The sequence below is a fragment of the Coptis chinensis genome, chromosome 9 (genome assembly GCF_015680905.1).
Source record: "Coptis chinensis isolate HL-2020 chromosome 9, ASM1568090v1, whole genome shotgun sequence".
NCBI lineage: Eukaryota > Viridiplantae > Streptophyta > Magnoliopsida > Ranunculales > Ranunculaceae > Coptis > Coptis chinensis.
This window is the reverse complement of record NC_141464.1, coordinates 21,087,977-21,106,742: the sequence shown is the minus strand read 5'-3', so window position 1 is coordinate 21,106,742 and position 18,766 is coordinate 21,087,977. Positions and strand designations below refer to the sequence as shown.

The 18,766-nt window shown below is 40.0% G+C and overlaps 3 protein-coding genes across 3 annotated transcripts; 1 reads left to right on the top strand and 2 right to left on the bottom strand.

Moving 5' to 3' along the window:
• Positions 1–4,965: 4,965 nt before the first annotated feature.
• Positions 4,966–5,532, bottom strand: LOC147475178 (uncharacterized). The gene has a single exon (XM_086585301.1). The coding sequence runs from the start codon at positions 5,530–5,532 to the stop codon at positions 4,966–4,968; it is 567 nt and encodes a 188-aa protein (XP_086441427.1).
• Positions 5,533–5,761: 229 nt separating this feature from the next.
• LOC147475177 (uncharacterized) lies at positions 5,762–6,223 on the bottom strand. Its single transcript, XM_086585300.1, has one exon. The coding sequence runs from the start codon at positions 6,221–6,223 to the stop codon at positions 5,762–5,764; it is 462 nt and encodes a 153-aa protein (XP_086441426.1).
• Positions 6,224–16,178: 9,955 nt separating this feature from the next.
• Positions 16,179–16,887, top strand: LOC147475176 (protein MAINTENANCE OF MERISTEMS-like). Its single transcript, XM_086582076.1, has 2 exons — positions 16,179–16,698; positions 16,779–16,887. The coding sequence occupies exons 1-2, from the start codon at positions 16,201–16,203 to the stop codon at positions 16,782–16,784; spliced, it is 504 nt and encodes a 167-aa protein (XP_086438202.1). The 5' UTR covers positions 16,179–16,200; the 3' UTR covers positions 16,785–16,887.
• Positions 16,888–18,766: the final 1,879 nt, after the last annotated feature.

Below are 18,766 nucleotides of genomic sequence, written 5' to 3'. Positions count from 1 at the left end.
ATTGCAAATGCCAATGATTCGGCCTTGGAGAACCCTACAGTGGCCTCCTCCCTTTTTTATGGGTCTCACCTTCCCAAAGATCTTGCTTATGCATAAGGGGGCTCATTTGACCAACACAGAACCTCGTTCTACACCAGCTGGGAGAAGGTATCCTCTTTCTCTCTCTAAGTAGCTTTCTTCCTCTTTTCTGGATAACCTGACCTTTACTATCTCTTTCAGATGAGCTTGGATATCTCCTACATGATCCGTGGCCTCTTTAGTGCTAGGTCCAAAGTTGAATTGCTAGAGAAGGAAGTCGCCCGACTGGAACAGTTGAATGGGGCCGCAGAACTGGACAAGCTTAGAGCCCAGGACGAGCTCAAGTCAGTTGAGGCCTCCTACTTGGCTTACATGGATAAGATTAATGACCGCCTGAGTCACCAGCATGAAAGCTTACTCTCGCAGCATAACGCAGCCACCGCAACTCTCTCCAAGAAGCACCAAGAGGACACGACGACCCTTCTCAAACAGCATGAATCTGACATGGATGAACTTCAGGACCATTTTCGTGCGCTGGCCGATAAGAGGGTGGCCAAGAAGATCAAGGAGGAATATGACCGGCTTATCAAGGAAGGCCGACTCTTTCGAGAAGCCCCCACATTGGTCCCAGGAGCCGAGGTTGCAGTGGTACCCGCGGATCCTGCTTTCTCTACGGCGGTCACCGCTCCTGAGGTAGCAAAGATGGTGGCTGGGGCCATTGATGTGGCTGCGGATGCTGCTATTGAGGAGGCTAGTGATGCTATGGTCGGCGAAGATGTGTAGATGCTTTTTATGTTATGATCCTAGGTTCTTAGTTCCTTGTCTTGTTGTAACTACTGTTGTCTTTTGCTACACTTGTTACTTTATACTTTTATTCTCTTTCCTTCTCTCTAATGGTCGTTACTGAGGATTGATTGCCTCCTTTTAATTTTGGTGGTTGCATTACTTGCCTTGTACAATCTGTTTTGCCTACTCTTTATCTCTTTGCGGGCCCAATACAATGTAAGGCACCTTGTGTAATGCAGCTTGTGTTCTTACATTATTATTGAAGGCAACTCGATTTGCCTTCTCTTTTTTGGCTCAGCCGCTAGATTGCATCTGAGGTGCCGAGGCACCTCCTCTCTCCCCGCTCAGGTCCGCGGCATGTGACAACTCTCTTGCCTTGGATCTCATGTCCGCCAACCGGGTCAGCTCACTTTGCCCCAATGCGGTTGGGACCTCATATCCCTGGTGGGGTAGCTCATTTTTGCCCCCTTTTAGTTTGAACCTCTCGTCCGTGAAGGGCTCATCCCCTCCACCGCCTTCACTCTGAAGGGCAAGTGAAAGTTAATGCAACATTGTCCATCCCAAAAGTGTTATGGTTTTATATATTTACAAATAGCTCATGCAGATGAGGACCTCTCCTATTACATTTACTCATGAAACTTTTTTAATAACCTCACATTCCAAGGTTTCTCCATCATTCTTCCCTCCATGGTTTGCAATTTGTAAGTACCCATCCCTCCAATGTCCACCACGGTATAGGGCCCTTCCCAATTTGGCCTCTGCGAAGCACCAAGTCTCCTACTTTGAATCTCCTCAATCTCACCCTCTTGTTGTACTGCCTCTGGAGGCGGCGGTGATACTCTTCCAGCCTTATGCGCGTGGTGTCCCTTCTTTCTTCGGCCAAGTTCATGTCCCTGGACAGGATGCCCCAGTTTGACCCATTCTCAACAGCCCGTGTTCAAGTGGTAGCCGCCACCATTTTTTACGGTATCACGGCCTCTATGCCATATGCCAGTGAGAAAGGAGTCTCCCGAGTGGTTGTCCGCGGTGTAGTTCGATAGGCCACAACACATGGTTTAACTCGTCGGCCCAAGCCCCTTTTTTATCCTCCAATTTTCTCTTGAAATTGTTAAGTATGGTTTTGTTGGAAGACTCCGCTTGTCTATTGCCCTCAGGATTGTAAGGGGCAGAGAATCCCTGTTTCACCTGATAAGCTTGCAAAAATCTCTTCACCTTAGAACCCGTGAACTAGGTTCCATTGTCCGTGATAATAGCGTAGCGCAGCCCGAACAGACATATTATGTTCTCCCACAGGAATTTGACAACTTGCACCTCTTTTACATGTTGCAGCGGCACAGCCTCAATCAATTTGGTAAAGTAGTCGGTAGCGGCCAACAGAAATCTCCTCTTGCCACTAGCCATGGGCAGAGGCCCCACTATATAGAGGGCCCACATCATAAATGGCCAGGGACTAGCCACATTGTGTAGCGGCTCAGCTGGGGCAAATATAGACTGCGAAAACCTCTGACATTTCTCACATCTTTTGGCAAAGTCTACAGCATCCCTTTTCATGTGAGGCCAAAAGTATCCTTTTGTTAGCAACCGGTGAGTCGTTGTCCTGCCCGCTGAATGGCTCCTACAATCTCCCCCGTGTAACTCTGCGAGCACTTCTTGCACCAGCCTTGGTCCCAAACATTTTAGTAATGGTCCATTGAAGTTCTTGTGGTATAACTCCTCTCCCATTAATGTATACCTCTGGGACGCCTATTCCAGTCTCCTCTTCTCTCCCTTGTCAAGTACCTCATGCCCCGATAAGAATTGTTTGATAGGCTCCATCCATCCTTCCTCTTCTTCTGCGGCACTCAATATCTCTGGAGGCTCCTCGGTACTCGGTCTGTCCAATTTTCTTACTTTGATAATCCTCTCCTCTGACCCTGGCATGGCTGCGGCTACATAGGCCAAGGCATCTGCATGGTGGTTCTCCCCACAGTTTAAGTGTACAAACCGGATTTGTGTGAACTTCGCCACCCACCTCTGCACGACTTGCAAATATCTCGCCATTCGGGGGCACCTCGACGCGAACCCGCCATTCACTTGACATACCACCAGATTCGAGTCTGAGTACATGGTAAGTTCCTTCACCCCCAAACCTTCCGCCATCCTCAAGCCCGCAATCACAGCCTCATATTATGATTCATTATTTGAAGCAGCGAATCCCAACTTCATTGTTTGCTCTAGCCTATTGTTTTCCAGCGTAACCAGTACCACACCTATTTCGCAGCCTGCATCTGTGGCCACCCATCCGCAAATACCCTCCAACCATTCCTCTCATCCCATGGGTTCAAGTGATCCTGTCCCTCTTCTCGTTCAGGCTCTAAGACCATTTCTTCCCCCCACGTGGGATCTTCTGCAGGAAACTCTGCCACTGCCTAAGCTTTCTCCGCCATCCTGATCTGATATTGAATCTCATAAGAACTCAGCATCACGACCCATTTCTGCATTCTTCCTAATTTCTCAGCCCTCAGAGCTTGCTTGAGGGGCAAGTTCGTAATCACTACCACTGCATGAGCTTCGAAATATGGTTTCAACTTCAGGGCTAAGAATATCAAGGCAAAAGCGTACTTCTCCACTCGGCTGTACCTAGTCTCCGCATCTAACAAAGTCTTACTCTGGAAATACACTAGTTTTTCCATCTTATTCACCACACGAATGAGGACCGAGCTGATTGCATACTCCGTGACCCCCAGGTACAAATACAACTTCTCTCCCATTTCAGGCCGCGACAACAGGGGTGCCTCCCCTAGATATCTCTTTAGCTCTTGGAACGCTTGCTCGTACTCTACTGTCCATGTAAAGTCTGTAGAGTTTCTCATCAATCTATACAGCGGCCTGCATTTGTCGGATGATTTTGAAATGAATCTGTTTAGGGGCGTGACTCGCACCGCCAATCGCTGCACCTCTTTCACCGTTTGCGGTGATGGCATTTCCACCAATGACCTTATCTGTTCGGGGTTAGCCTCTATTCCCCGCTGCGTCACGATATACCCCAAAAAATTTCCCGTGGTGACTCCGAACGTGCATTTCTCTGGGTTGAGTTTCAAATTGTACCTTCGCAGTATACCGAAGGTCTCCTTCAAACCCTCCAAGTGTTCTTCCTCTAACATGCTTTTTTCCACCATATCATCTATGTATATCTCGAAACTTTTTCGAATTTTGCTCTCGAACATTTTCTCCCCCAACCGCTGAAAATTAGCTCCTACGGTTTTCAACCCAAATGGCATTCTAGTATAGCAGTACGTTCCCCCTTCAACCACGAAAGACGTCTTTTCCTGGTTCGGTCTATACATCACAACCTGGTTGTATCCCATGGATGCATCCATAAATGAGAACATTTTGAACCCCACAGTTCTGTCCACCAACTCATCTACTCACGGCATAGGGTAGCTGTCTTTGAGGCACTCCAAGTTTACGTCCGTAAAGTCAACACACATCAGCACCTTGCCATTTTTCTTTGGGACCGCGACTATATTAGATAACCAGTCCGTGAACTCCACCTCCCTTATGATTCCCGCTCCCTTCAACCTGGCAACCTCCTCCCGAATTCATTTTGCGTACTTAGGTCTCACATTCCTCATCTTAAGTCTTACTGGTTTCGCATCCTCCCTCATATGCAGCCGATGACATGCAAAATCTCGGTCCAAACCTGTGATGTCCTCTATCCCCCACGCAAACACATCCTTGTTCTCTGACAAACATTGTACCAGTTTACTTTTCCATTCTTCTGATAGATTTGCCCCTATTGATGTAAATCTCTCCTCTTCCCCTGCCCCCAAATTCACTACCTCCACTTCAGCCAACGTCTTCGGACCCATTACAACCTCCTCCTCCCCCTCCACGGCCCCGCACTGTAATTGCTATGCTTGTCTTTTCTTGGGGGGTTCAATGATTCTCCCCCCGGTCCGCTGACCATCCTCTTAACGGTATCCTGATGACTATTCTTCGATGTCACCTGATCGCTGCGGACTTCATACATTCCCATTGAGGTGGGGAATCGAATAACTTGGTAATAGGTTGAAGGCACCGCTTTCATCTCGTGGATCCACCTCCTTCCTAGGATCGCGTTGTACTGGGAGTTGGAGTTGACTACCATAAATCTTGAGAACACTGTCACAGGCCCTGTCGTCACTGGCAACAAAAGCTCTCCCATAGGCTCTGTGACACTCCCATTAAACCCATACAAACTGGACCGCCGCGCCTCAGTTGCCCTGGATTGATCCTCATTTCATCTAACGCTCCCCTAAACAGCAAGTCCTCCGCACTACCACAATCAATCAGTACCCTTTTGACCATGTAATTGCCCATTGCCACCGTAATGACCAACGCATCTTCATGTGGAGTGTCAACAGCTCGGAGATCCGCACTGGAAAATATAATCTTATCTTCCCCATTCAATGCCCCTAAGCTATGCCACGGTCCTATGTTCGACTCATTGACCTGTTGAATACTTGTCTCCCTTCTTACCTTGTCTCTGTGGGCGTTGTGGCTCAAAACTTCTCCACTGAAAATAACATTGATGGTTCCCAATATTCTCCCTGGAGCTGGCACCGGCTCCACATTTGGGGCCTCCGCTATAAATTCCCTCATCATTCCCTTCTCTATCAACCTCTGGATCAACCATTTTAGCACATTACAATCATTAGTCTCATAATTGCGAACCTGGTGGCATGCACAGTACAGCTTGCTTGGCATTTCGGCAGGTACGGTTCGCGGTCCCTCGTATCCTTGCACGTTCTTGATCAATGGTAATATCTCACTCAACGGCCTGTTTAAAGGCGTATATTCTAACTTGCGGTATGGCTTCCTCTCCCTCTGTTCCCTTCGCACTATATCTTATTCCTTTCCAGCCGTGATGTGTGGCCGCGATATCGTTCACTACCTCTGTCCGCTGACTCTGTCCTTCTGTGATCCCCTTCTTTCTCTACTGATGACACTGCCTTCGCCCCCTCTTAGATTCCTTCTGCATTGCGTCCTCATATCGAATATACTTCTCTACCTGCGGATATAACTCGTGCAAAGTCGCGATCTCATTCTTGGCAACAGACTGATGGACCCCTGTTCCAGGCCGCAGACCTCTTTCAAATGCTATCACTGCTGTCCTCTCATCCAAATTCTCCACTTTCAAGGTCTCGGCCTTGAAGCAGCACAGATACTCTCTGACCGATTCCGTCGATCTCTGTCTCACGTTAAATAAGGTTGTGATGTCCACAACCCGCTTTTTATGATGTATAAAATGATCTATGAACGCCTGCTCCAATCCTTGGAAATTAGTTATACTCTTGGAAGGCAACCGATAATACCAGTCTGAGGCTCCCCCTTTCAAGCTGGACGGGAACATCATGCACCGCAACCAATCGTATCGCGCCTCTTGCCAGAGTGGCATCTGTTGCCTAAAATGATGAATGTGATCTACTGGGTATCCCGTTCCATCGTACCTTTCAAACCTTGGTTGATTGAACCTCTTTGGCACCTCCGACGTCCATATCGCATCCGCTAGTGGGTTGCGGTTCAATCCAGCTACTACCTAACTGGTCGCGCCTGTTTGGTTCTTCGTCTATTGAAGATTCGCCTCTCGGTCATTGTTTATCATCTCTTGGACGTGCTCCATTGTTAGCCCCGCGACTGGGTTCTCCACCAGATTCGGCCCGTGCTCCTCCCCTTCCTCAGCTCTCTCACTCTCCGACCCCTCACTTGGCTCTTCCCTGACCTCTTCCTCCACCCTTTCTCTGTCTCTTCTCAACTCCTCATTCTCCTCTCTCAGCCTCTCGATCTCTTCCCGCATCAGCCATGTCTCTTCCACTGCTCGACCCTCCTCTCGTTCTTCCCCTTCCTCAATCACTGCCTCCGGCATCGCGTCTTGGACTCTCACTTTTTTTGGTCTACCCACTGCTCTCTTTGGTGCCATTTCTATGTTGCTCGTATCTTCCCCACAGACGGTGCCAAATGTTACAACCCTGTTTCTATTACAAACACTATTCACTAGCTCTAAGGCACTATTCTCCCTCTCAGCCCTGCTCACTCCCCTTTCTCTCTCTTGGTCGCTCCCCTTTTCTCTTAGGTCTTTCTTTTTGGATTAATGAATCCGCCTCCTCCTCTCTCTCTCCCACTCTTTCTCTTTATATCTTTCTCTTCATCCATCATGTCCCTCCATCTCGCGGTCTTCTTATCTCCACGTGTAGGGTTTCCGTACCGTAACCATGTGCCTTGGCTCTGATCCTGTACACGACGGCTAAGTTTCCTAAACCTACCCGGGCGCATCCACCCGCTGATGTCCATGGTCCCTAATCCTACCACTACTGTATGTCTAAGGAAACTCACAAGTTTCTTAAAGAATCTGTGTGTTTTTAAAATAAAAGCACAAGGCAGAGAAAAACATAATTTTTTAAATAAATTAAATGAAAATCTACAAAACAACTATATATACTCCATCGCATATGATTAAGTTGAGCAGTTCTCCTTTACAAACCAATTAACCCAATCGAATGGGTTCAACAAAGGAACTACAGTTACTTAGAATACTGAATAACACCCAACTCCCAAAACATTTAATGAGATAAGGCCCACCTCTGTTACACATAATATCTGCTGACACATTTTCAAACCTGAGTTCCAATGTTGTCTGCCATATTAAAAAAAATAAAAAACATACAGAAGTCATTATGATGGGCTCGAGGATTACATCATTGTCAAAGTGAACACTATTCGCAAAATAGTCAAAAATGATCCTACATTAATTATAAATGAAAACATTACACATGGGTCCCATCAATTACAATTCCTTTTAACATACATACTACTATACTATAATTTTAAAAAATATAAAACCTGTATTGAGACATACAAGTATGGACATGTGATTACTTTTAAAAGACTATACAAGCTCCACTATAAAATTTACAAACATCATTTCATCATCATAAGAGCTTTTCATTGTACTCAAAAAGTATTTTTTTTTCTTCATAAAAGATGCAGGAAGCATTTGATAACTTTAGACTTCTTCCATTTATGCAAACAAAAACCAAGTCAAACAAAAATAAATCGTCCATAAATCCAAAGCAAACAGCTAGCTGTGAGTTATAAAGAGTGTATGAAAATTCATGCTGCTTCAATTGGTAGATATGTTAATGATGTTTGTTGCCAATATATACATATGACTTCACTTAGTACAACTGTTGTAAATGAACATTTATCACTTAAATGTGCCACCTGTAGGTGGCATCGAAATTTTCATCAGCAGAAGTTTTTTGGTCTGGGTAAAGTTAATCAAGATCGATTGTTAGATTCACCTGATAATCAAATGGGCAAAGAAATTTGTATCACTGGTGGTTCTAAGAGTGTCAAAAGTACAAGCTTTAGAACAAAATTTACAGAATCTCAGCAAAAGCAGATGACCGAGTTTGCTAGCAGATTAGGTTGGAAAACAAGAAAAAGTCATGTTGTTGCCATTACCCAGTTTTGTTTGAAGAAGGGCGTTGAGATAAATGTTTTTAAAATATGGATATATAATAACCAAAGCAAAAGGTGGAGTAGAACCAACAACTAACCCTACACCTCTTATTGCAGTTACAAGGATATGCTAAAATTAAATTGTTTAGTTTCACCTATATAACACAAATGTCGAATGGGTCTTCTTCAATTGACGATCAAAATTTGCAAATGGAAAAAATTGTTACATATTATAAGTATTTAAACATCCCATTAAATGAATCAAACTAAATCAATCTTAAATTATAACAACTGTTTTTTTTTATTATTATTATTATCCCCAGTTGTAATAACTATAACTATTAAGTAGTGTAATAAACATTCTAAAAGAAAAAACTCATAGCGGCTCCGATGCTTGCTTTAAGGTAATGGAAAAGTGTATATGAAAAATAAATTGTTTAGTAGTGTTCTTAGTGAACATAATATGTAAAAGAGCGAAAGGGTCTGAGTTGAAGGGTTTGTGACAGATTAGTAGCAGCAGCTACGTAAAAGACAATAGTTCAAAGAGTAGTTTTTTTTGCCCCCCGACTTTTTTATATAGGCTATATTAGGCTATTTTATGTTAGGCCTGTTAATTGTAAAGTTTAAGAGTTATGGTAGAAATTTTTTATATAATGTTTATTAAAATATGATTGAAATTACCCCCGGTAGAAAAAAAAAAATTTAAAAAGTTGCAAAAGACAAATGGATAGAGAAACCTAAAACAGCTCTATAATTCTTTGATGTCTTTGTTTTTTTTATTTTTTTTTTATGGGGAAAGGCAAGGGGGAGCCTATTGAGGAGCAAATGAAGCACAAGGTTAAAGGAAGGGGGAAAAAAACGCTTTGAGCTATAATTTTTTCCATATCTCCTTCTCTTAATCTCTTACACATCCTTCAACTAAGACCTTTTCTTTCTTTTTCATATTATGATCGCCTAAAGAACTCCTTAACAGTTAATCTTTCGTGTATACCCTTCCAGTACCTTAACGCAACCATTGGACCCATTATATGTTTTTCTTTTTCCCTTCTTATTTGACTCCTTCTTAGTCATCATTGTGAAATAATATATCATCATATATAGTTATGAGCATTGTTAAAACAAAGAAATATATATATATATATATATATATATATATATATATATATATATATATATATATATATATATATTTAAAAAAAACCAATGAAAACAATCACCAACTGTTAAAGACAAAGAAGGGAATATTTATATGTTTAAGGAAACCCGCAAGGTTCTTAAAGAATCTTTGTGTGTTTTTAAAGTAAAAGAAAAGCAAAAAATAACACAATTTTTTAAATAAATAAAATGAAAATCTAGAAAACAACTATATATACTCCATTTTATATGATTAAGTTGAGCAGTTCTCCTTTACAAACCAATTGACCCAATTAAATGTGTGCAATAAAGGAGCTATAGTTACTATGACTACTTAGTAAGGCCCAACTTCCAAAACATTGATGAGATAAGGCCCAGTTCTGTTACCCATAATATCTTCTGACACATTTCCAAACCCGATTTCCAATGTTGTCTGCCACATTAAAAAAAATAAAAAACATACAAAAGTCATTGCGATGGGCTCAAGGGCTACATCATTGTTAAAGTTAATCCCATTCGCAAAATAGTTGAAAAAATGACTACATTAATCAGAAATGAAAACATTATGCATGGGTCCACTCAGTAACAATTACTTTGAGCGTACATACTACTGTACTGTTATTTTTAAAACATAAAACATATATTGAGACATACAAGTATGTACATGTCATTACTTTTAAAATACTATACAAGCTCTACTATAAAATTTGTAGATATCATTTCATCATCATAAGAGCTTTTCGTTGTACTAAAAAAAGTCTTTTTTTCTTTAGAAAAGATGCAGGAAGGATTTGAAAATGTAAGAGTGCTTTCATTTATCCAAACAAAAAATGAATCAAATAAAAATAAATCTTCCATAAATCCAAAGCAAACTGGTGTGAGTTATAGAGAGTGTATGAAAAATCATGCTTCTTCAATTGGTGGATATGCTAATGATGGTTATTGCCAATATATGCATATGAATTCACTTAGTGTAACTGTTGTGAATAAAGATTTATCACTTAAATGTGCCACCTGAGGGTGTCATCGGAATTTTCATCAGCAGAAGTTTTTTGGTCTGGGTAAAGTTAATCAAGATCGATTGTCAGATGCACCTGATAATCATATGGGAAAAGAAATTTGTATCAGTGGTGGTTCTAAGAGTGTCAAGAGTAAGAGATTTAAAACAAAATTTACAGAAGCTCAGTAGAAGCAGATGACAGAGTTTGCTAACATATTAGGTTGGAAAACAAAAAAAAATGATGTTGTTGCCATTAGCCAGTTTTGTTTGAAGAATGTAGTTGAGATAAATGTTTTTAAAGTGTGGATATATAATAACAAAAGCAAAAGGCGAAGCATAACCAACAGCTAACCCTACACCTCTTATTGCAGTTGCAACATGAATATTAAACCTACTATGTTGATCTCTTCTACTCAAAAAAATAACTAAAACTGTTTGTTGTTTCCAATTGGTTTTATATTTTTTTTGTAAAATTTTTCATATTAAATATTGCAGCTCCAACTGAAAGTTATTAGATATCTAATTTAACACCAGAAAAAAATCCCAACCATAACCGTTGACTCCACAAGTTTCTATTTTCTTAAGTTTACCGATTAAGAAAACATTTATGATTAAGTGATTGGATAATCATATATGATTGGATTTTAACAGCCGTATTAATTTTAATTACCTTGATGTAAGCACTTAATACTTAATTGCTTTCTTAGTATTGTCAAACTTATCATGATTTAATTACTTTTTTCTATGTTTTATTGTTATATTTTTTTAAATCCATTTTCTTGCTTATTCAATCACAGTTAACAACTTCACTTTTGTTTCACTTTTATTTTTAATTTTTAATAATTTTTAAAATTTTATATCGTGTCATATACTATAGTTAAAGTTAGTTTACTCTCATGATGTATTGTATACTACTTAAAACTAATCTAATCTTTGTATAACGTATCAATAACTTATAATGTGTTATGTTTATTTTAATGTAGAAATGATAACAAAGAAATCAACCTCAATGAGACTATTGCAAGTGTTTCTTCTATAACAATACCTTCCTTTACCGAAAAGGTTAGTCGATATACCCTTTCCTGTGTTTTTTTGCGACTTCGAACATGTAACTCATTGTGCTCTCAAATTGATTGATACATATTAGATGCATGATATTTTCATAGCACGAAGAATACACTTACAACTAGTTATGAATTTTTTGAGCTGCCTTTTGTTTTACTTGTTGTTATTAACTTGCTGCTAGGGACTACTCCACAATATATAATTCCTACGTTGTTGATGACAAATGCTTAGTAAGATTTCCTTTCTGTTGTTACTACTATGATGGACGTTGATGTCTTCGAAAGCATAGATTATCATTACCTTAATGTATAGTTTGCAGAGTAAGTTCTGTCTATTATTCGAATATATGGCATTAACAGCCAATTACTCAAATCGATAGTGCTCAAACTGTTCTGTCCATTTGTGGATTTGTTTTGTAATTTAAGAAAAATAGTTGAGCTCATTGTCTTAGGTTTTTAAAGTTTTCTATAAATTTATTTTTTATTTATACAGAAATGTACATGTTATTTCCTTAATCTAGTACATGCAAATACGTACATTAGAATGAAATAATAAAGAATTTGCAAATTGCTTGATTGAGATAACTTACAGCTACTGAAAAAATTAGAGTGTGTTACACACTTACACGCATCTCACGTGGCTTAAAACTAGATTATGGAAGTAACCTTTTCTATCTACTTCACAAGCCAAATTTTCCTTTAGACCCACCTATGCTAACTATCCATTAAAAATAATTACAGAGCCCCCACCATTTTAATTATGTTTTCATATTTTTAACATTTCTTTGCCACTATAAAAAACGCACCCTTTTATTTTTCTACATACAATAATTATATTCCTCATCCAGTCTCATTCGTCTTCCTCATAACAAACCTTACTTCACAATGGCTCCAAATAGGCAGACAATTCCTATCTCACCACCGGTCCAAATAGATTACTTCGCTGAAGATGTCCTGTAAAACATAGTTGATCCCATGGAAGGGATCCATATTCTTCATGGGTGTATCAAAGCAATGTATGCCTGGCAAGGATTTATGCATGAACAATTAACCAATTCACAACAACGTATCATAGTGTTTGATGAAGAACAAGAACACTTTTTGGAGAACTACTCGCAATTCTTAGAGAACCACTCACAAATTTTGGAGAGCCGAAGACAAATTTTCGAGCACCAAGGAGCCCTTCAGGAACAAATTCTCCAACATATAGAACAACTTCACGCTATTGTTACAACTTTTCTTCCACATCCTCCCCGTTATAATCGTCCACCTGGCCCTTCATAATCTAATTATACCTCAGAGTAAAAGTCCCCAGTTGTTTTCTCTAAGATTCTTATTGCTTGTGTAATATTGAAGTTATGCCTCATTTTCGTAGTGTGCATTTATGTCTTTGAATATTGTGTGTAATATATATAAATATGTCAGAACCAAATAAAAACTTTTATTTAACACTTACATGGTCTTTAAAAAAATACATATAGCACTGATATCACACCTTACACGAAAAAAACCTCACATAGGATAATCAATATGACAACAGTACTCAGTACCACAAACATCACAACTGACAACATAAGTGATCTTCTTTTCATTTGACAGCATTGGTTGGTTAAAAGCATTAAATTACATCTCCTTACTAAAACATCCAACCCAGTCACATTTAACCCACATTTCAACAACTTTACGTGACCGATCCCAACATTTAACCAAATACATAACACCTCTGCAGTTTTCCTCCCTGCATCTTCAATTAAGGTAAGGACAAATTTGAGCTGTGTGGCCTTCTTGCTCACACAGTTGGCAAATCTAGATAAAAAATAACCAAAAAAAACAAAGATAAGATTTTAATACATATCATGATGTCGTCTTTAATGATTTACTCTATCTAGTTGTTAGCTCAATTAAGATTTGTACCTAATTTAATAACAAAAGAGTTGTAAAAATGAAGTTTTAAATGAAGTTGTCTAAAATACTTTCGGTGCTACAAATATTCGAATAGGAGCTCCACCCATTTCTGTTGAACTTATCAACCTAAGAGAAACCGTCTGCCACACAAAAAAAATATATAAAGAAATAACTGCTGAGAAAAGTTTTGGTTAACCTTTTATAATACATTTAAAAGAAAAGAAAAGTTCTTTATTTTTGCCCCTTGGATGAATATGTAGCTATTTGACACGTCTCATGAAATATAGTTGAATTTGAACCGTCCAATTATATTAGAGTCCTGTTACTACCAGACCTTGATTTGTGTTGGGCAGACCACGAGTTGGGCCGGGGTCTGCCCATTATGTTGGGCGCAACTTCGAACCATACACCCCCAACCAAAACACGCAAGAAACCGAGAAACCGGCAATAGCCAGTTACCACCCTTCGTCAAATTCACAAAAACACCTACCAAAACCAAAAACAAAAAATTGTGCTCATCGAATTCACAAAAAAACCTACCAAAAACCAAAAATTGCGCTTGTGTTCTCCTTCTCGACAGACCCCATCTTCCAGGTGAACTCCACAAGCTTCTTCTCGCACTTTCAAAGGTATTTTCTCTAAAAAATTAGTGTTTTTTTATATTTTTGCTAGCATATTATCAATCGCTCCTCTTCTTCACTTGCTAATTAATTTAATGCAACCTAAAAAATACTTTCAAAGCCTCTTGTATTTCATCTTCTTTAATGCAACCTATTTTAATCACCGCTCGTCTTCTTCACAATTTGTTCTAACAATTGCCTACCACAAATATTGGTTCAGAGATACAAATCAATATTTGAGAGGCTGGCCAGATCAAAAGCTAAAGTGAGTGTTGTAGTCTTAGTAATTGCTCCAGTGTATATCTGTGTTTGAACCTGTATTGAAATTCATTTTAGAACTAGTTAACTCACTCGGGTAACTAAGTGGAAGCATGAGAGATTGAGGCAGAACTCTTATTCATTCCCCTTTTTTTTAACAAACCTGAGAAGTAATGTTTATTGTAAGGTCTCCAAGTTAATGTGAAACTTTCATTGCCTCTTCAACATTTGGTAGCTTAGGAGGTACAACTTGGAGACTATTCATAAATTTGGATGTTATGTTTGCCTTATGTTTTAGTTTTTCTTGCCAAAAGTCAATGATTGAGTTAAGCAACTGTTAGATATTTTAGTAATTCAGGGAAGTAGCATTTACCTTCTAAAAAATACCTTTGTGCTTGCTAGATGGACAATGAATAATGAAAGTCCATAAAAAAGTTGATAAAAAGATGCAATATTTATTATGGTCACATGGATTATACGTGCACCCCCTGAGATATCCAGTATGTTAGTAAAGAACCAACTAACATGGACACGTTTGGAAATTTTTGAAGTAGTATTTTTACCTTACGTTCATATCGTCTTTGGAAAGTTATATTTTCTGTAAGCTTAGAGTTTGGATAATTTTGAAACAGAATTTTAATTTTTTGCTCGACCTCATTGCTTTCGTTGTTGCACAAGTAAAACAATGTTGCATGTACAACTTGGTGCTCATGCAGACGCTCCTCTTGTCACACCTTAGAACCTAGTTACGTTCCAAGGAACAACTCATAGTGTGAATATGCATATGCCTTTTTACTGCCCTTTTAACTATATTACAGTGAACTAGTAAAGTGCTTTATCTACTTGAAAAATTGATACTTATAGTTCTATGCTCTTATTGCCTTCTCTTTGTTGTTTGTTTTTTACTGAGTTTCCTTAGTTCTGACTACTTTCCTGTTTAGGTTTGTTGTGAAGCTATTGTACATGTGCCAATGTGGATTTTACGTTTACAACATTGCCAATTTACTTATTATTCATTTATTTGGGTATTTTGTAGCAATGCCTCGAACAAAGAATGTAGCAAAAAGTGTTTTCACGGGTGCTAAGAAGTTGTTAGGTGGGGGGGAGTAGTAGTTCGGGTCGTGGTGACCCGCCTGAGAAAAAGAGAGGAAGGGGAACAACCACCTCGGCATCAGTCCGTAAAGGGGATCGGGAAGCGGATGATCCTAGTAATGTAGTTGTAAGTGGTGTAGACTTAGGAAAACAAAAGAGAAGAAAGGGGACAATTCCGAGGGATGCAGATGTAGATGTAGATGTAGATTTAGATGTAGATGTAGATGTAGATGTAGATGACATAAATATGGATCGTGGGAAGAGTGTAGTTGTAAGTCATGGTGATGGTGAAGAAGATGACGAAGAGGATGTTGATGATGCCAAAGAGGAGAATGACGAGGAGGAGGAGGACGCAGAGGATGAGGAGGAGGAGGAAGAGGGTGACGAGGAAGTCCCTGTACCTGTACCTCCTAGTGAATATTGTGAGAATGTCCAACAATGACTTGGAGTTCCAGAGAGGTGTTTATGGAGGTGGCCCTTGTGTACCACATCTATTGTATGACTATGCGGTGCACGTGGCTCGCAATATTTGGGAGGGGCAGGTAATATTATCATATAGTGTCTATTAGTATTTAAATTTTTCATTACGAAACCTTGTGCATACATTAATACTGAGTTTTTGTTGTTTTAGGCGGAGCGAGGGGTGTTGAAGTGCCATGGGCACCTAAACAAGTTGGTACAATGGGATATCGTCGGAGAGTGTTCAGACTATTCTAATTTTTACATGGAGCTTCAAAGGACCGGCTAATGTGCTCTGGTCTTAGGTGTATACAGGCATCAGGATCCTGTGTTGGTATCTGCGTTTGTGGAGAGGTGGCATCCAGAGACCAACACATTTCATATGTCGTGGGGCAAGATGACAATCACGTTGGACGATGTTTCCCAACTCTTAAGAGTTCCGATCAGAATGACCCTGGAACAGACAAAAAGACTCCTCCACAAAGGTCTTGGCATACCCATGGACAAGATAGATGCGGAGATGAAAGCCAATAAGTTCACTTCCAAAGTTAGGATGGATTTCTTGATGAAGCAGTTTGCTGGGAAGGTAACGGATGAAGATTTATGTGATGAAAATGGGGTTGTTATGAAGAAGGCGTCAACCCAAAAAGAATTGCAGTTTGCTGTGAGAGCTTATCTGTTATTTTTCTTTGGATGTACCGCCTTCACCGACACGTCTGGAACTGCAGTTCCCATTTGTTATCTGAGACTGCTTTCGAAATTTACTAAGATCAAAGACTACGCGTGGGGTGCAGCCTTACTAGCTTACTTGTACAGGGGTCTTGGGACTGCCACAAGTGCCAAGGTGAAGGGTGTTTCAGGCTATTTCACTCTCCTACAGGTATTAGTTTTTTTGTTTTTTTTTCAATGTCAATTTTATCTATCTATTACAATGTTGACTAGGTGTCTATATTAATCTAGGCATGAATTTATGAGTACTTCCCGGTGTTCAGGCCATTCCCAAACTTGGACTATCAGTTGAGTATGTCGCATGCTCATAGGTACTCAGTTACTCAGTCTTTTTATGCTAGCACAACAGCTGCAGTGAAGCATACCCGAGCGGTGATTGATAATATGACTTGTACCAATGTAAGCATTTTTGTTTGTAAATAGTTTTATTTATTAATTGATATTATTAGTATGTGGTTAATGATTAATTTCCTCGATCATATGCTATTTGAAAAGTTGAATGGTATCCCTATGCTGAAGTACGAGCTACACGCCCGGTGGATGAAATAGCATTTTTCGAGGGATTTATATGCTTTCTTGATGATGTCGAGCAATATAATATTTCGAGCCCCCTCAGGATGCCAATGTCTAACTTTTGAGGTGATTGTTGAGAAGAGTTATTCCATGGTGTGGTTGTTTTAGGTGGTAAAGGTGATTTTTTAGAAGAGTTATTCCGTGGTGTGGTTAGTTTAGGTGGTAAAGGTGATTTTTGAGAAGAGTTCTTTCATGGTGTGGTGTTTTTTTGGTGGCAAAGGTGGTTTCGGAGAAGACTTCTCTGCATGTGGGTTTGGAGTAGCGTATTTCAATGGTGTGGGTGTTTTATGAGAAGGCTTGGAATTTGGCGTACATTCTGATTGTTGCGACGAGACCCACTCTTCATGCTCACGTTGGAAATGTTCAAAACCAAATGAATCTCGCTTTGAAGAGTTCTCATCCTTAGTTGGAAGCTTTCTCTTGCAGCTACCCTTAGGCCGACCTTTGGTTTTTGCCTCCTCATGAGGTGGTTCTAGCCATGTACTTTCTAGCACAACAATCTCCATAAGTTTCCTAACCATAACCCTCTACTCTTCTTTAGAAGCCATTTCATACCTTTTCATAAACATATCCATCGAAGGTCTACAATCGGGACCAACACCCACCGACACACTTGGAAAAGCAGACAGAGTTTTCCAAAAGGGATCGATAGCACTCAAAGATATGGAACGTTCTTGCTTTTGAAGTTCAATGATTTCGCGGTGAGCACATGGCAATCCATGGTGGTGCACAAATAACACCCACAAATAAACTCAGAGTCCTTAGCAGCACGGCTTACACGAGTATCTAGTTCTTCATAAAGCAAGTCCAAACATTTTCTTGAGACCAGGTTTCTGAGTTCACGAAATAAAGGAATCCAGTGGTGGTGCTGGTTACAATCAGACTCTTCTCAAACGTACCTCTAATCTCAGACATCTGGATCTCTAAAATCAGGTGGATCAAGTAAAACATACTTAGAAAATCATGTTTATTTGTGTTTCGTAGAACACGTTTCACCTAAGCATGAGACCCTTCGAATCTATTGGTCGTTGTACTCCCAAAGTGAATGTGTTGATCTGTCCAACAACATACGAATCGATCCTTGTAAGGCAACCAAGTCTCTCGCAGATAACTAACAAAATTGGAGTACTCAACCCTATAATGTTTTTCCAAAGCAGCAATTCTACGGTTGAAGATATCTTCAGTCCTCGATTTCACTACAGTGTTCCACGAGAAGTGGAATTTATCTACAAGTTCTGTGGTGGGAAAAAAATCATTACATTTCTGAAGGACGCACATAGAGATATGCCATCTACAAAGATGCTTGTGCGCGTCAGGAAACACAATATCATCGGCACTCATTAAGGCCAAGTCCCTGTCAGACACGATCACAGATGGCCTTTCTTCACCCAGCAAGCCATTAAACTAACGCAAAGCCCACTCATAGTCTATCGCTGTTTCGGACTGAAGCAACACTTGACAGACCGTGAAAGACTTCTAGGTTGAAGTCACCCCCACAAACTGTACAAAAGGCCACCGATACTTATTGGTTTTGTAGGTGGCGTCTATGATGAATTTTTTTGGAAAAGTCCAAGCCATTTTAACACTGTCCGGATGGGCCCATAACAATCCCGTTATCTCATCCGTATTCGTATCCTCTCTCACCT